The sequence below is a fragment of the Mytilus edulis genome, chromosome 1 (genome assembly GCF_963676685.1).
Source record: "Mytilus edulis chromosome 1, xbMytEdul2.2, whole genome shotgun sequence".
Taxonomy (NCBI): Eukaryota; Metazoa; Mollusca; class Bivalvia; order Mytilida; family Mytilidae; genus Mytilus; species Mytilus edulis.
In genome coordinates this window covers 88,924,580-88,942,078 of record NC_092344.1, presented here as the reverse complement: position 1 = coordinate 88,942,078, position 17,499 = coordinate 88,924,580, and the positions used below count along the sequence as shown (strand labels likewise).

The 17,499-nt window shown below is 32.9% G+C and overlaps 2 protein-coding genes across 8 annotated transcripts in view; one reads left to right on the top strand and one right to left on the bottom strand.

The window, feature by feature from the left end:
* Positions 1–17,499, top strand: part of LOC139515610 (regulator of nonsense transcripts 2-like) — a 62,919-nt gene that overhangs the window by 28,830 nt on the left and 16,590 nt on the right. For all 7 annotated transcript variants that reach the window (XM_071305255.1, XM_071305267.1, XM_071305232.1 and 4 more), the window contains 6 exons: positions 8,773–8,828; positions 9,243–9,359; positions 9,756–9,941; positions 11,204–11,245; positions 12,145–12,246; positions 14,134–14,193. In XM_071305255.1, the coding sequence (XP_071161356.1) occupies positions 8,773–8,828; positions 9,243–9,359; positions 9,756–9,941; positions 11,204–11,245; positions 12,145–12,246; positions 14,134–14,193 (563 nt within the window). The remainder of the gene's footprint in view (positions 1–8,772; positions 8,829–9,242; positions 9,360–9,755; positions 9,942–11,203; positions 11,246–12,144; positions 12,247–14,133; positions 14,194–17,499) is intronic.
* Positions 2,737–4,053, bottom strand: LOC139515663 (5-hydroxytryptamine receptor 1D-like). The gene has a single exon (XM_071305298.1). It carries the CDS (start codon positions 3,915–3,917, stop codon positions 2,850–2,852), a length of 1,068 nt encoding a protein of 355 aa, XP_071161399.1. The 5' UTR covers positions 3,918–4,053; the 3' UTR covers positions 2,737–2,849.

Sequence of the window (17,499 nt, the reverse complement as noted above, 5' to 3'; positions counted from 1 at the left end):
ATGTCATTTTCTATTTTTATTTGCCAATAACTTTATGTAAATAACTTCATTGGAAATTTGCCAATATAAAATGTTGCTGATGAAGTTTTTTTTATTGTTTTATACAATACACAATGTATATTCACTTTTACTACCAACCAATCTTTACCATTCAGTGATAACAAGCACTTTATTTTACATTTTAATATTTTATGATGTATTTAAAAGAGTAGTTATTGTTGCAAACTCCATTAGAAATTTGAATTGATATCAGTTTTGGAGAAAGGGAAACGGGGATGTGAAAAAAGGGGGGGGGTTAAATTTTTCTCATTTCAGATTTCATAAATAAAAAGAAAATTTCTTAAAACATTTTTTTGAGAGGATTAATATTCAACAGCATAGTGAATTGCTAAAAGGCAAAAACAAACTTTTAAGTTCATTAGACCACATTCATTCTGTGTCAGAAACCTATGCTGTGTCAACTATTTAATTTTAGATTTAAAAAGTTTGAAGAAGAAAACTTTAATTGTAAAATTTGTAAAATCTTGACATTTGTTTTGTGTAAAAAAAAACCATGTAATGTCAAAAATTTGATCACAATCCAAATTCAGAGCTGTATCACGCTAGAATGTTTTGTCCATACTTGCCCCAACTGTTCAGGGTTCGACCTCTGCGGTCGTATAAAGCTGCGCCCTGCGGAGCACCTGGTTTTAAATTGCTTTGGTGTAAATACTGAATGTATTTATAGCTTGGTATGAGTAAAACATTGAAGATTTTTAAGGAAAAACACAAAAGATAATTGTTTTTAACAGCTTGGTCCCTTTGATCTGAAACAACAAAACAATAAAATATAGGAACCAAAATATAGCAATCCACTATTATAACCAAAACATGATAAAATCTATTCAACACACAGAAAAAAACATAGTCAGAATCTCACTTCATTTTGAAAGAAGTCAATGAAACAAAGTTATAGCAATACACTAACAAAACATGATTAAGAGTTATTCAACACAAAATAAAACGTTGACAAAATACCACTTTATTTAGAAAGGATTATTATAATTTTTAACAATACGCTATCTAAAACATGATTAAGATTTATTCAACACAAAAAAAAATGCTGTCTCACTTTATTTTGAGACAATGACAACAATTATACTTATAAGAAAACACTTGCTTACAGAGTTATTAAACACAAAACCAATTAAGATTGGGTGCGAACATGTAGGGTGTGAAAGGGAAAGGGGCGAACATGAGTGGGCGCGAACGGACCCGGATTCAGACTATGTACCAGTGAGAAATATACAAGCCTTTCTACGGTATTTATTTGTACAATTCAGGTAGTCTTGACCTATTCATTTGTCTTAAAAAAACAGCCAGTTGTCACCTTCACTTCACACACACACACACATATACGAATATCAATTATATGCTTACGAGACATGTTGCATTGTTAAACTAATTACGGTATGTGAAAATCAAGACTTGCATAAAAACTATCCCAATATTAGAGACAGTGGCGTCATTTTTCTTCAGAGCTTTCAGCTCTTTGATTTTTTTTTTTTGGGGGGGGGGGGGGGTACTTTGAAAGTGAAACAAAGGTAAATCATTTGAATGACTGATTCGATCCACAAAAAAATCATTCTTATACAGGGAAAAACGATGATAAACATTTATTTTTCATTTATAATATGAAATTAAATAGACCTAGAAAAATCCAACAGCGCGAGTTTGCTTAATCTATTTATGTCTATATTTATGTTTACATCGCTTATATGGTCAGCCGATGACTTTAGAGGTCAACTTGATAGTTATGCTGAGTTCACATGTAATGAGAATTTGATTCGCATCAACTAATTCGAATAAGTTTAACTCGCATTCCAAACATTTACATCCTAACGTCAACTCTAATTTCGAATTGCAATGTGCATCAAATTAGCTTTACTGTCCTAACGACGTTAACTTTTAATTTGTATTTACAAAAACGTATTTCTAATATGAATTGGTTAATTCAAATCAATTCAAATTAAAAAAGAAGAGTGTGTGAATGCGATTAGCGAATTCGATTCGCATTCGATTTGAATTCAATTCGAACTAAATGTACGTGTGAATGAATATCATGTCGGTTAAAAGCTCATTAGAGCTTATGTTTGTCTATGTTTGTATACCTTGCCGACTCTAAATAAAGCTTATTTATTATTTCTTTATTATAATGAGGCATTAATTAGATGGCGTCTAGACTAAAATACTTACGAAATGAAGCTACATATTTTTATGTCTGCACCCTGTTAATCGTTGTTCTGGATTTTTATAGTTTGGATAAATGTTTTACTTTATTATAAAGCAAATGTGAGAATTTTATTAAAATCGGTGAACCTGAATTTGACAGCTAGTGCTCCTTTAATATTGTTGTTCAATACACATTTAAGTATGATACTGAAATGTTCCACAACAAAAACAATATTTTGTATTATGCAGACATGCTATGATACATTGTTGAATAAGAAAAATATAATCTACCACACAAAATTTCAAACAAAATGACTCCAATGGATAGACTTCAAAACTGTTTTCAGCATTTGATTGAGTTAGGACCTAAGTAGGAGTTCTCACTTAGTATTGTTAAGTTATAACTATAAGATAATTTTTCACAATGGTTTGTGTGTTCATTCATTGTATTTTTGACACTTGGTAGTTAAACCATTTAAGTAAACAATAATTCCTCAGAATTAATGATAAGAAATCACTCCCACAGTATTTTTTCCATGAAGAATATGTGAGAAATCATATCTACAGAATTTTTCCCATGAAGAATAAGTGTGAATGTCAATATCTCTTTCTGAATTTTCTCTAGTGAATTATTATTGTTAATCCTCATAAACACAATAAATATGACAACAGCTGATCTTCTGTTTGAGTAATCGTATGGTTTGTCTAACTTCATGAATTCTAAATGCGTAGATTATAGGATTGATTGCAGAATTCACACTTGCAATATAGATAATTATATGTCTTTGATTTGAAGAAAAAATGGAGAATCCATAAAATCCCTCTACTAAGATCATGATATTCATTGGTACCAAACATACCATCATACTTAATGCCAGTAATGAAATTGTTTTTATGGCGCTTTTTTGCGATCGTGATATTTTGATCTGTCTTGGATTACTAGTGGTGCTAGTACTTTTCTGAGTTGGACTTGACCCCCTTCTTTCTCCATGGATGTCATTCATTGGTGCTACTTGAATGATATGAATGTTTGAAGTTGTCTGTGTAAATTCTGTAGTGTTGTCCGGTGGCTGAACCACTTCAACTCCTATAGATATTATTTTGGTTGCCATCCATACACAGGCTGCAAATGCTAAAATAAAACCATGAAGAAAAAGTAGAGACCATACTTGTAAAACTATGGCACCTTGTTCGGGATTAAAAACGGTAGATATGGAGCAGTATGGAATCTCCCTGTCATTTTTAAGGACCAAGAACGGAACAACAATAATTGTGATTGCACAGATCCATGAAAGTAAAACCATTGCACAGAATCTGAGTCGGGTGTTTCGTTTAGACGATAAACTTTTACGTAATATAGTTCCACATCTGTCTAAGCAAATGAATAGTACATGAAGAAATGATGCAATTAAACATGTAAGGTATAGGCACATCCTTGACCAACATTCTTGGTAAGATGGTGGGTTTCCTTGTACGATAGACTTGAGAATAATAGATATAGGAATTACATTGATTCCAACCAGCATGTCTGATATGCTCAAGCTTAGTATATGTATGTTTCGAATAGACTTTCCAAGAAATTTCCCTGCTACAAGTAGTACAACAATTGGTACATTCAGTGTAAGAATAATGAATGATGTTAATACTAGTATGATTGTATATCCTGCTCCAACATTGGTATCCAGTTCAGTGTCCGAAGAATTCATGTTGATGACGGTTGTTATTTTTTAAATCCTGCTTATGTCATCAATTGCAGGCATATTCTTATGTTCGTTAAAGATGATGTTCTCTTTTTTGACAACACCATATATATTCTAGTATTCAGTAGAGATATATATTGGAAAAACTCTGTTTGGTATATTCCCTGCAACTGTTAAATACATATAAGTATGCTTAATTAATAATTGTATGGATTTTCTCAAAGCAGTTATAATCTCGTGATTAAACCAATATAGCTTTAAATGGCTTTGAAATGAATGATTTTGAAGAAACCAAAAGACTTCTGACAATTTCGCATTTAATGGCCAATTTGTCGTATGTAAAGACATAATGTCAGCATTGATAATGATGTTAACTAGAATATCATCTGGTGTAATTTTTTATTCATTGCACCCATAAAACATTTTCCCCTCGTCTTCTTAATATAACATTTCTTTATATAGTCATTAATACATAGCTCTGTCCTGTCATTTTAACGATGAAATCTTAACATGCAAACTTTTACAGGATGACATTTAATATAAGATAAAGATATAATAATGTTATTGATTAATATAAAACTGACATAATGGATTTATAAAGCCAATATTAATTAGCATCTGTGTTGACAATACATTAGTAGATTCTTAAAAGCTTTCATTAGCTTTGATCCTGTTCATGTCTTACTTGTTCATGGAAAACATTATTCAGAAAATTAAATAACCTATTTTTACTTTAAAATTTCTTTCAGATATTTTTTTTTTATGACATGCCTTTATGATGTATATTTAAAAAAAAAATAAGAAAAATTTCATTTCCAAAAGCTTTGTTTTATTGGTAAAGATATATTTTGCTGGTAACTGTTATTACTATCATGCTTTGTGTCTTCTTTCAACCTTTCCCAATCAAACCAGACCTCAGACAAAGTCATCTTAACATTTCAAATGCAGTTTAAAAAAACAAAGGGCAAGGTTTTTTTTTGGCAAAATATTGCCTTGGAATTTCAATTTAAATCATAAAATATCAAATACACCACAATTTGGTTCAATTTCGAAATGGATCTATTTTAAAAGCTTTAAATTAGGTAAACGAAATTTCTTCTTAATAGTACATCATAGACTCCAAAGTCAGCAAATTTTTAGCTTACCTGGCCCCAAGGGCCAAGTGAGCTTTTCTCATCACTTTGCACCTGTCGTCGTCGTCATCGTCGTCGTCCGGCATCGTCTGTTAACTTTTACAAAAATCTTCTCCTCTGAAACTACTGGGCCAAATTAAACCGAACTTGGCCACAATCATTATTGGGGTATCTTGTTTAAAAAATGTGTCCGGTGACCCGGCCAACCAACCAAGATGGCCACCATGGCTAAAAATAGAACATAGGGGTAAAATGCAGTTTTTGGCTTATAACTCAAAAACCAAAGCATTTAGAGCAAATCTGACAAGAGGTAAAATTGTGTATTAGGTCAACATCTATCTGACCTGAAATTTTCAGACGAATCCTACAACCTGTTGTTAGGTTGCTGCCCCTGAATTGGTAATTTTAAGGAAATTTTGCAGTTTTTGGTTATTATCTTCAATATTATTATAGACAGAGATCAACTGTAAACAGCAATAATGTTCAGCAAAGTAAGATTTACAAATAAGTCAACATGACTGAAATGGTCAGTTGACCCCTTTAGGAGGCCCTTTATAGTCAATTTTTAACCATTTTTTGTAGATCTTAGTTATCTTTTACAAAAATCTTCTCCTCTGAAACTACTGAGCCAAATTAATCCAAACTTGGCCACAATCATCATTGGGGTATCTAGTTTAAAAAATGTGTCCAGTGACCCAGCCAACCAACCAAGATGGCCGCCATGGCTAAAAATAGAACATAGGGGTAAAATGTAGATTTTGGCTTATAACTCTAAAACCAAAGCATTTAGAGCAAATCTGACATGGGGTCAAATAATCTGTTAGGTGCAGATCTATCTGCCCTGAAATTTTCTGAGAAATCGGACAACTCGTTGTTGGGTTGCTGCCCCTGAATTAGTAATTTTAAGGAAATTTTGCAGTTTTTGCTTATTATCTTGAATATTATTATAGATAGAGATAAACTGTAAACAGCAATAATGTTCAGCAAAGTAAGATCTACAAATAATCAACATGACCAAAATTGTCAGTTGACCCATTAAGGAGTTATTGCCCTTTATAGTCATTTTTTAACAGTTTTCATAAATTTTTGTAAATTGTTGTAAATTTTTAGAATATATTTTCCACTGTAATTACTGGGCCAAGTTCATTATAGATAGAGACAATTGTAGCAAGAAGAATGTCCAGTAAAGTAAGATCTACAAACACAACATAATCACCAAAACACAATTTTGTCATAAATTTATCTGTGTCCATTGTTTGATATGCACATAGACCAAGGTGAGCGACACAGGCTCTTGAGAGCCTCTAGTTAAGATGTTGTGAAAATATTTTGTGATGTTGTGCACTTTTCAGACTATAAAGCTTTAGGAAAATCTAAGTCCTAAATATTTTCTTACCAAAAGGTGCCGAAATTAAGATTGAATCACTAGATACTAACATTTACTTAATCAGGGATGGCGGTCAATGTGAGTTATGCTAATAACTTAGATTAAGGAAAAATCATTTAATATCACATTGAACTTTTCTTTTGAGAAACTGGACTACCTCCCCATAATGCAATATTGACATACAGTTAATTTTTGTTGTCTTCAGATTTCAAATGAGTTTAAATTTCCATGTGGTACTGAACTTTGTTCCAAATAAATATATGTATTTCTACTCTAACCAAATTTATGGTTCCATGGTTATCAAATGCATTTAAATTACATTTTCTATCTGGAACCATAACACATATGTCAAAACATGACCTTGGTGACTGATTTTTTAAGTTTACATCCCAGCTCCTTTGTTCTAACAGGGGTGATCTGAGCCGGATCACCCCTACCAGATCACCCCAGTTTGAGTTTCTTTGTTATGCATGCTTTCCTTTGTTCTGTAACATTTTGGCGGGAATGTCAAATCCACTATAAAACTTACAATTAATTATACGGAAAAGACTATTATCTATCAAAATTCACTTAGAAAAAATCCTGTGTATATGCTGGGATTCGAACTCAAGATCTTTAGCATATCAAGCCACGACACATACCACTACACCAGGTCGACTGGATACGAAATAATAGTAATTTGACATACTTAAAGGAAGCAAGATCCTTTTATAAGTGGGGCAAGTTGTCAGACCTTTATTCAGTGGGGTTTTAACCTTTTTCGTTAAATAGTGAGTTTTCAGACTGATTGTTCAATTTGATTTTACACTCTTTAAAAGTGGGGCAAGTCGGTAAACAAGAGTGGGACGATATTTTTATAAAGTGGCGATGTAGTTTGGGCCCATTGGCAAGTGGGGCGAGTTGACATTGTCTGATATCTACTCATCGTGTTTGGGGGTCAAAAGGGTATACATCATATAGTAATCTATAAAGTATATTGTTATGGTTGTGTGGCGTTCTAAACTAGATTTTATGAATTGTAAATGGTTTTTCGTCTATCTAAAACAGCTGGGATGTAAAATAAGTATCCCAGTCGGACTTGGTGTGTCAGTGTTAGATCGGGGTGATCTTACACTGACACACCGCGTCCTTGTGGGATAACTATTAAAGATTGACAAGTTTGTTTGACAATACTGAAATTAAATTTTCAATCACTGACCACTGTATTGATTTATGACATCTTTTCCAACAAGTGTTTACCTAAGATTATCTTTGATCACCAAATTGAAAAATTAACCATACATTTACATTGTTATAATGTTTAATAATCAATTGACTGTAATCGTACATTACAAGCTTGGTTGTGCATAAAGTGATGAATACCGGTAAGTGATCAAAAATACTCAATCAGCATCTTTAATCTTTTGCATTCTCTCTTGTGAAAAAAGATTGACACAAAAGAAAATGAAAAGAAATCTCTTGTTTATGAAAATTGACAACTTTGTCAGCTTTAAAATCTCACTAAAATTCATTGGAAATTAAATCTGGGTTGAACAACATTGGGAAAATTGTAACTTTACAAAGAAATAAGAGACAAAAATGATTGTATTATAATGATAAAAGACCATTACACACAGAAACATTGATCTTAAATCAAAATATTGTCTTTCAAACATCCAGTATTCGTTTTGAATTGAACTAGGGGTACGGGTAACCCGAAATATATATCTGGCCTGGCTGATCTCAAGATAACTAGAGTCGACTGTAACTGAATGTTCCACTTCGATTCAATTTCAGTTCTTTGAAATTATTGGCTATAGTCTTGTAACAACTTATTCTAGTGCTTTCCTTCAAAAGTAGGACAACTCTTGAAAATATCTCTCACCTTATATTTATACATCATTGACTTTTCAGAAGTTTGCTCTTAGTTTTTCTAATCAAGTAATCCAGTAAAGAGATTTGAATAAAGAATCTAAGGCAAATATGAACATGCTGATGTGCACACTTTGAATGATGCACTGCCATTTTAACAGTTTACGTCAGAACATCAAATTCATATCAAAGTAAAGTTTAATATCGTTTTTTATTTAATCTAATGTCAATCATTTGGATGGCCATCTGATTACCATAATTGCCTTTTGTGACTTATTTTTAGGGATTAAATGTCCGACTGGCTCAAATATTTTTTGGAAGCCCTGATTAATTTTGAATACAGCATAATACATGTGTTTGAACACTCTGTCAATCTGAAACTTAAAATAGTACAACTTCATATTTAAAAGATTTTCTGTTATTGACAATAGTTCAGAGGAACCTGTTGTGATTTTTGAAATAATATGGAAGTATATGTTTTCATTCACAGGAGAGCTAGTAAAGTTTAACCTGTTTCCAAAATCTGAAGCTTTACATTGCATAAAGGTAAATATACTTAATGTAAGGGTTTGTAATGGGTTTTCAGAATGAAGTATCAAGTATTAAAATGGTGAAGTTTGGTGGGCAGCTGCCAACAGTTTCATTGCAATATTGATAAATGTTAAGCCAATGCTTTATAGATTGAAAACTAGGCACTGAATGTGGTAGGTCAAAAAAAGTAATACATTAGATTACATTGATTCCATATGTACTAACTGCCTTCTAAAGTTCAACATTTGTTTCAAATAACCAATGCTTCAAAACAAAATCCAACTTCTTTTCACAAATTTTTGTTTACAAATTTATAGAAGCCAAACTTACAATACATGTACATGCATTCTTGTCTGAATTTTCTGTTGCTCATATATCATCATAGTTTATAATGAAGATAATATATAAAATATAATGTTTATTTTGTAGATGTTGATGTTTGACTTTTTCCATCACAATATAGAAATGGCTTGTGCTTTGTTGGATAATTGTGGAAGATTTTTATACAGATCACAAGATTCTCATCATAGAACCAAAATATATTTGGTAAGAATTAAAAAATATAAGACAGCATCCTATAAAATATGTCTTCAGATAATTCTTTGGATCTATTTATTGCTTACAGATATTTTAAAAGTTTTTGAAATGAACATTGTACAAATAAAATATAATAGTGAATCAATGATGTTTAAATATTGAAATATAGGCTCTAACCAACATTCTACCACTTCATCAAGGGAGAATATTTTCTTCAGCTAATTATTTGAAATTCCTTTGTCAAGATGGTAGTGTTAAGATTTTATTGGCTTCACTTCAGTATCTCTAGTTATGTCCCTTTATTTCACTATATGATATTTATATAGTCACTACACTTTGGCTATAAATTTGATGAGATGTTAAACTTAGTATGATAACTCTTTACTGATTTATTATTTAATTCAGGATGTGATGATGCGTAAAAAGTCAGCCTTACATTTAGAGAATCGGTACACTACTATGATAGAGAATGCATTTTACTATAGTAATCCACCAGAGGTTCAACAGATGGCCAGAAAAGTTAGACCTCCAATGCATGAATACATTAGAAAACTTCTATACAAAGACTTATCTAAAACTACCACAGAGAAGGTAAAGTTTGATTATCTAGGAATGAACACACCATATTCTAGGATTTTTCAGTGGCTTGGGAGGTTTTATCAATTGTCTTTTTTCTTTCATTGGCGATTTATTTTGTTTAAGATTCCTTTTGAGTGCTTAGAACATATAACATTTTATTTAATAGAATACCACAGTTGCATTTTAAACCCTGGTCACAACAGATGGTTTGATTTTTTGTCGTGGAAGATCTATAAAATAGTTGTTGTGGCACTGTATTGCAAAATGTCAAAAAAATATTTCAAGTGGTCACATCAACTACGATGAAAAAAAATAATTGTTTTAGTACTGTCGCAAGTTGGTCTTAAGACAGTCCTACGACAATCGTGAGTTGTTTGGGGCTATTTCTCAGGTTTTCATGTCATGGAATGTGAGTTTTACTGTCTTGTCACTGTCATACGCCTGTCACACAACAGTCGTGGGTCACTCGCGCGTTTGACTCCAACCTACTGGTATATAAAAAAGGCACGATTTATTGCGTGCAATTTGCCATTTGCTTTCAATATTGTTCAGTGTTATTATAAGTTCGGTCCAAGTAAACAACGTTTTTCGTATTAGTTAATATTATAAATGTTCAGCGAATTTAAACCAGGATGCCCCCGAAATGAATAATTAACAAAAGAAAGGTGGTAGCAGTAAACGTGAATGATGTTGACCAGACGGAGGACCCCTAATAAAAGCCGAAGCATTTATGTTTACATAAATATGTTGCACAACAAACGTACAACTGTCAATCAATGTTGTGCGAGCATCGTACAAAATTTGCTATTCGTGAGACAATCGTGCGACTGTATCTCGAGTGTCTTGCGACAGTCATACGAATGTTGAATATTAAAAAGGTTTATTTGGTACCCACGACAATGTGTTTATCGCGCGACAGTTGCATGGCTGTGGTAAGACTCTCACGACAGCCACAAGACAGTGACATGACAAAAAATGGTAGAGCAAAAAAGGCGCATGTCCAATTTTAGTCCCACGACACATGTCAGTGCCACGATGCTCAAAATATCGTGCGACTGTCGTACGACGATAGCAGATGACCCAGGATTTGACAAAAATACTGTTGTGGCGCTGCATAGATGTGTCGTGGGTTTCGTTGTGACCAGGGCTTTAAACATAATGAATTTAGGATTGCAATTGTATTTTTGTTATAGAACATTTATCATCAGTTGAATTTTTCTAAACATTGTATTACATTGTAAGGTATATAATGTATACAATCATTTTATTTGCAGGTATTGAGACAGTTGAGAAAGTTGAAATGGGATGATCCAGAGGTAATGTCTTATTGTAGGAGTTATTTCCCCTTCTTTACCTCCTTATACTGTATTTTTTTCTTCATATCGGTCAATAGCATTAATCGATTTCCTGCAGGCAATAATGGTTTTTTCCTTTAGCTCAATCCAAACTTATATATTTGTATGATGGTTCGTTTCCAAGCTAAGACATTTCACATATGTGGTTAAATTTTCTGGGTATGAAGTGAGATTCATATTCTGTAAAATAGCATACCACACAAATCCTTTTGTTATGCGGCTCCTCGTGGTAAAAAATCTTTTTTTTAACACAATAAGTTCTTTTACAATTTAATACTTTGAACACATTTTATAGCTCCATAGTTTTTACACATTTATTCTATGTTCCTCTACTTTCCAAGTCAACACAAATGGTTCAGCTCAGTCACTTGTTAAAAATAGGAACATGTCCAATATCACTACACAGAGATTTTTTGTTTACACACAACTTTTGAGTTCTTCATTTTTGAGGCACATTAGGGATATTAACCCATATAAATGTAAATATATTTTAATGATTAGATATAAATATAGTTGATTACTGAATGATATAACTTCATTTAAACAAGTCAAGAATTGAACATGAGTGAGTGACATCTCTGTCAGAAACATGGTTATATTGAGAAAATAAAGAAATAAACTCAGAACTAAACACATAAGTTTTTCAAGCTCTGGAACAATGTGATCTTTCTGTACTCTGTTTCTTATATAGAATTTTGGCAAATAAATGTTCTAAATTTTTGGGTACAGAATTTGTACAAGTTTAATTTATTTAATTCCAATTTAGAAATAGTGGTAGATTACTGAACTACTTTTTCCAAAGTATAATATTACATGATATTATTATTACCAAAACTTATATAATAATTTTTTTCTTTCAGATTGCTTTCTATGCTACTAAATGTTTGATAGCAGTTTGGAATTTAAGATACAACTCTATACACTGTTCATCTAACCTTTTGGCTGGTTTGGCCCCATATTATGTAAGATTTATGGAATAATTCTATTATTATTTATAATTTCTATGAACTTTTATCAAGTAGGTAGACTATTAAATTATTGGGTCATATTTAAGGTAAACTCATAACTTGAATATTTAATTTAAGTTTTTGAAGCAATGAATATCTTTTTAACCTTTTATTTTGATGTAGATGATTATTTATTTTTCTAAGAACAATTTGAATTAGCCGCATGATAAACTCTGTGGATAAAGATTTGTATTTGATTTGAAAAAAGTACATGAAAAATAGGGTTTTCTTCACATAAAGATTGAATTAGAATATGCCTGCTGACTAAAACATGAGACTTGTTGATATTTTGTAATTTTTGTCGAGCCTGCAACTTTTGTTGCAGAAAGCTCGACATAGGGATAGTGATCCGGCGGCGGCGGTGTTAGCTCACTTCTTAAAAGCTTTATATTTTAGAAGGTGGAAGACCTGGATGCTTCATACTTTGTATATAGATGCTTCATGTTATGAAGTTTCCGTCAGTCACCTGTCCAATAATCTTGACCTCATTTTCATGGTTCAGTGACTACCTGAAAAAAAAAGTTCAAAATTTTTGTAATGTTGAATTCTCTCTTATTATAAGTAATAGGATAACTATATTTGCTATGTGCGTACCTTGCAAGGTCCTCATGTCTGTCAGACAGTTTTCACTTGACCTCGACCTCATTTCATGGATCAGTGAATAAGGTTAAGTTTTGGTGGTCAAGTCCATATCTCAGATACTGTAAGCAATAGGTCTAGTATATTCGGTGTGTGGAAGGACTGTAAGATGTATATGTCCAACTGGCAGGTGTCATCTGACCTTGACCTCATTTCATGGTTCAGTGGTCAAAGTTCAGTTTTTGAGTTTTGGTCTTTTTATCTAATACTATATGCCATAGGTCAACTATACATACCTGCCAACTTTTCAAAATGCCCATGGGGGTTTTACGTGAAAGATGGTTTTTATAGTCCTACAAAACCTTCAAGGGGGCCTTCAAATATATTGTAATGTGGCTTTTTGGTTTCTTCGTGCTTTAACAAGCTCATAGCCATTGTTAAATTAATTGGTTTTTTTTAAATAGTGGACAAAATTGCTCTTACAAAATTTCGACTTGGGAGCCTCCATGGGGGAAATCCCCCGCAAATAGTGACAGTTGGCAGGTAAGAAGTCTATATTTGGTGTATGGAAATATTTTATGATCTATATGTCAGTCGCGCAGGTTTTATTTGACCTCGACCTCATTTTCACGGTTCATTGCTCAGTGTTAAGTTTTTGTGTTTTGGTCTATTTTTCTTAAACTATAAGTAATAGGTCAACTATATTTGTTGTATGGAAGCATTGTTAGCTGTACATGTCTGCCTGGCATGGTTCATCTGACCTTGACCTCATTTTCATGGTTCATTGGTCTTTGTTTAGTTATCTTGGTTAATGTTAAGTTTATGTGACAGTTTTTAATAAAGCTTTATACTTAGGACTATCAACATAATATCAATGATTAGTAAAGAAGGCGAAACATTTCAGAGTGTGCACTCTTGTTCTTAAACTATCAGTAATGGGTCAACTATATATGTTGTATAGAAGCATTGTTAGCTGTACTTGTCTGCCTGGCATGGTTCATCTGACCTTGACCTCATTTTCAAGGTTCATTGGTCTTTGTTTCGTTATCTTGGTTAATGTTAAGTTTATGTGACAGTTGTAATAAAGCTTAGCTTTATACTTAGGACTATCAATATAATATCAATGATTAGTATAGAAGGCGAGACATTTCAGCGTGTGCACTCTTGTGGTTTATTGATAATATGTTCAAGTAGATCTTATTGTTTAAAAACATCTTCTTACTGAATTAACTGGAGGATTATCTTTTAATTATTTTTTTACAGGAGCATGTCGCTATTCAGGTTGTAGATGGTGTGTTGGAGGACATCAGGTTAGGGATGGAGGTAAGTTTGATACTTGATGATATGGGCATATAAATATGGTTTGATGATTTGGGTTGTTGCAGATTTTAATTTGCAAAAAAATATAGATTCTACCACTGCATCAAGTGTGATACGATATTTATCCACTCGAGACAGATAAATTTTCAAATTTAAAATGTGAGGCTTGCCTGAGGGTTTTAAATATTTAAAATTTAAATGTCGAGATTGAATAAATATCGTATTACACGAGATTTGGTGGTAGAATAGGTTTCTCTAATGATTTTTATGCAGTATACAGGCAAACTTATTCCTTCTTTGAAAAGATATGTTCTTTTTATGTGACGTCATCAGGCATGGTCGCCTTTTTTCATGACGTCACAATAGGAAATTCAGAAGAAAAGCAAGAAAATTTGACGTCATTATCGAATTTCAACCAATGAATAGCTGAGATCAAACGAACCACATGTTGATTAAATAAAAATAATCAACAGGTTATAAAAACGATAAATCGGCTAAGAATTAGAGAAAGTTGTATAAACAATCTTCTATTATTATTTAACTCAAATCTGTTATGATGGGGATATAATGGTTTTAGCTAAATTTTGCATATTCAGAGTTGATTTAATGATCTTTCATAATATGCAACACAAAATGGGTTTTACAGTTAAAATAATAAAACATGTAAACCAAGAGTTTAAATGACTTGCTTGCAAACTTTGTTTGGTTGTTTGCCCAGGCATGTCAGTTAACTGCTAGTAGTCTGTTGTTATTTATGTATTTTTGTCATTTTGTTTATTTTCTTTGGTTACATCTTCTGACATCAGACTCGGATTTCTCTTGAACTGAATTTTAATGTGCGTATTGTTATGCGTTTACTTTACTACATTGGTTAGAGGTATAGGGGGAGGGTTGAGATCTCACAAACATGTTTAACCCCGCCGCATTTTTGCGCCTGTCCCAAGTCAGGAGCCTCTGGCCTTTGTTAGTCTTGTATTATTTTAATTTTAGTTTCTTGTGTACAATTTGGAAATTAGTATGGCGTTCATTATCACTGGACTAGTATATATTTGTTTAGGGGCCAGCTGAAGGACGCCTCCGGGTGCGGGAATTTCTCGCTACATTGAAGACCTGTTGGTGACCCTCTGCTGTTGTTTTTTATTTGGTCGGGTTGTTGTCTCTTTGACACATTCCCCATTTCCATTCTCAATTTTATTTGCAATTAAGATTGACATCTTAATTCAAAGGAGAGGCAGAGTAACTGTTTACTATATAAAAAAGAGTTGATTGGTCAATGGATATTATATTGGAATCAATTTTGATATTCATTGACTAATCAAATCCTTGTGTATAGTAAACAGACTGTTATACTCCACCTACCCATTGAATTTAGGTGTCAATCTTAATTACAATGTCTGAGCAAACAACAAAAAACAAAGTTGGCAAGCAAGGCATTTAAACTCTTGGTTTGCATGCTTTATTATTAAGGTCTTTCCTTTTTCTATAAGGAAAGACCTTACTGTATTTCTTCTGTTTATTAAGGTCTTTCCTTTTACTAAAGGGAAAGACCTTACTGTATTTCTTCTGATTATTATTATTATTCTTCTTGTTCCGCCAAACTTTGACAAAATTTCCCTCCGTAACCGTAAGACGTGTCGCTTTCATGTTCACACTTTGTATTGATGTCATGAATACCTATCCGGAACTCACCCTGTGAGTCGAAATATTTTGTCGGTTCGGAGTAATCCCTCCGAAACCCAAAAACCTTGTTATCGTTCCAACACCGTAACCGTAAAAGGTAGAGAAAAAACAAAGGATGAAATTTGTTCAGGACCAGACCCCGGTTCTTCGTTACATTTGGATCGAAAAGATTCAACGACTCATTGGTAGGGTTATGCCCCTATGAAAATTAACCGGTGTCGGTTGACCACCAAAACTCAGAAACCATAAGTCGTAGACACCTAGGATCTTCACCATTCATCATCAATTCATGTATCTTTGAAAAATATCTCAAGGTCAAATTTGTATGTTGACCTTGACCTTTGACCTATCACCTTGTTATGGGATAATCTCAGAAACCATAATACTTACAGAAGTTTTGAATAGTGGAAAATGTTTGGGTCATTACGGCGCAACTTTGTTACATTTTGACCGAAGAGATTTGACCTTTTTTTAAGGGGCATTATACCTGTTTTAGGTTTTTGGAAAGACAAAATCAGCTTTTACTATATAACCAAAGGTCCTAGACCCATGGGCTCTTCGGATATGACATTGGGGACTAATGACCTTGACAAAGGTCAAAAGGTCAAAGGTCAAGGTCATATCCCATATAGCGAATTTAGTGTTTTTAACCTTATTTAAAGGATTTTCAGTGTGTTTTAAAGCTTTTCAATACATTCTATGTCTATTTGAACATTTATTTTACATTACAAAAGGAAAGACCTCTCAATTGTTCAAGAACAATTGACAGTTTAATTATTATTATTATTATTATTAAGGTCTTTCCTTTTACTAAAGGGAAAGACCTTACTGTATTTCTTCTGATTATTAAGGTCTTTCCTTTTACTAAAGGGAAAGACCTTACTGTATTTCTTCTGATTATTATTATTATTATTATTATTCTTCTTGTTCCGCCAAACTTTGACAAAATTTCCCTCCGTAACCGTAAGACGTGTCGCTTTCATGTTCACACTTTGTATCGGTGTCATGAATACCTATCCGGAACTCACCCTGTGAGTCGAAATATTTTGTCGGTTCGGAGTAATCCCTCCGAAACCCAAAAACCTTGTTATCGTTCCAACACCGTAACCGTAATAGGTAGAAAAAAAATGAAGGGTGAAATTTGTTCAGGACCAGACCCCGGTTCTTCGTTACATTTGGATCGAAAAGATTCAACGACTCATTGGTAGGGTTATGCCCCTATGAAAATTAACCGGTGTCGGTTGGCCACCAAAACTCAAAAACCGTAAGTCGTAGACACATAGGATCTTCACCAATCATCATCATTTCATGTATCTTTAAAAAATACCTCAAGGTCAAATTTGTATGTTGACCTTGACCTTTGACCTAACACCTTGTTATGGGATAATCTCAGAAACCATTATACTTACAGAAGTTTTAAATGGTGGAAAATGTTTGGGTCATTATGGCGCAACTTTGTTACATTTTGACCAAAGAGATTTGACCTTTCTATAAGGGGCATAACCCCTGTTTTAGGTTTTTGAAAAGACAAAATCAGCTTTTACTGTATAACCAAAGGTCCTAGACCCTTGGGGTCTTCAGTAATGGCATTGGGGACCAATGACCTTGACAAAGGTCAAAAGGTCAAAG

Coding starts and splice junctions, on each gene's coding strand:
- LOC139515663 (XM_071305298.1), bottom strand. CDS start 3,917: ATGAATTCTTCGGACACTGAACTGGATACCAATGTTGGAGCAGGATAT.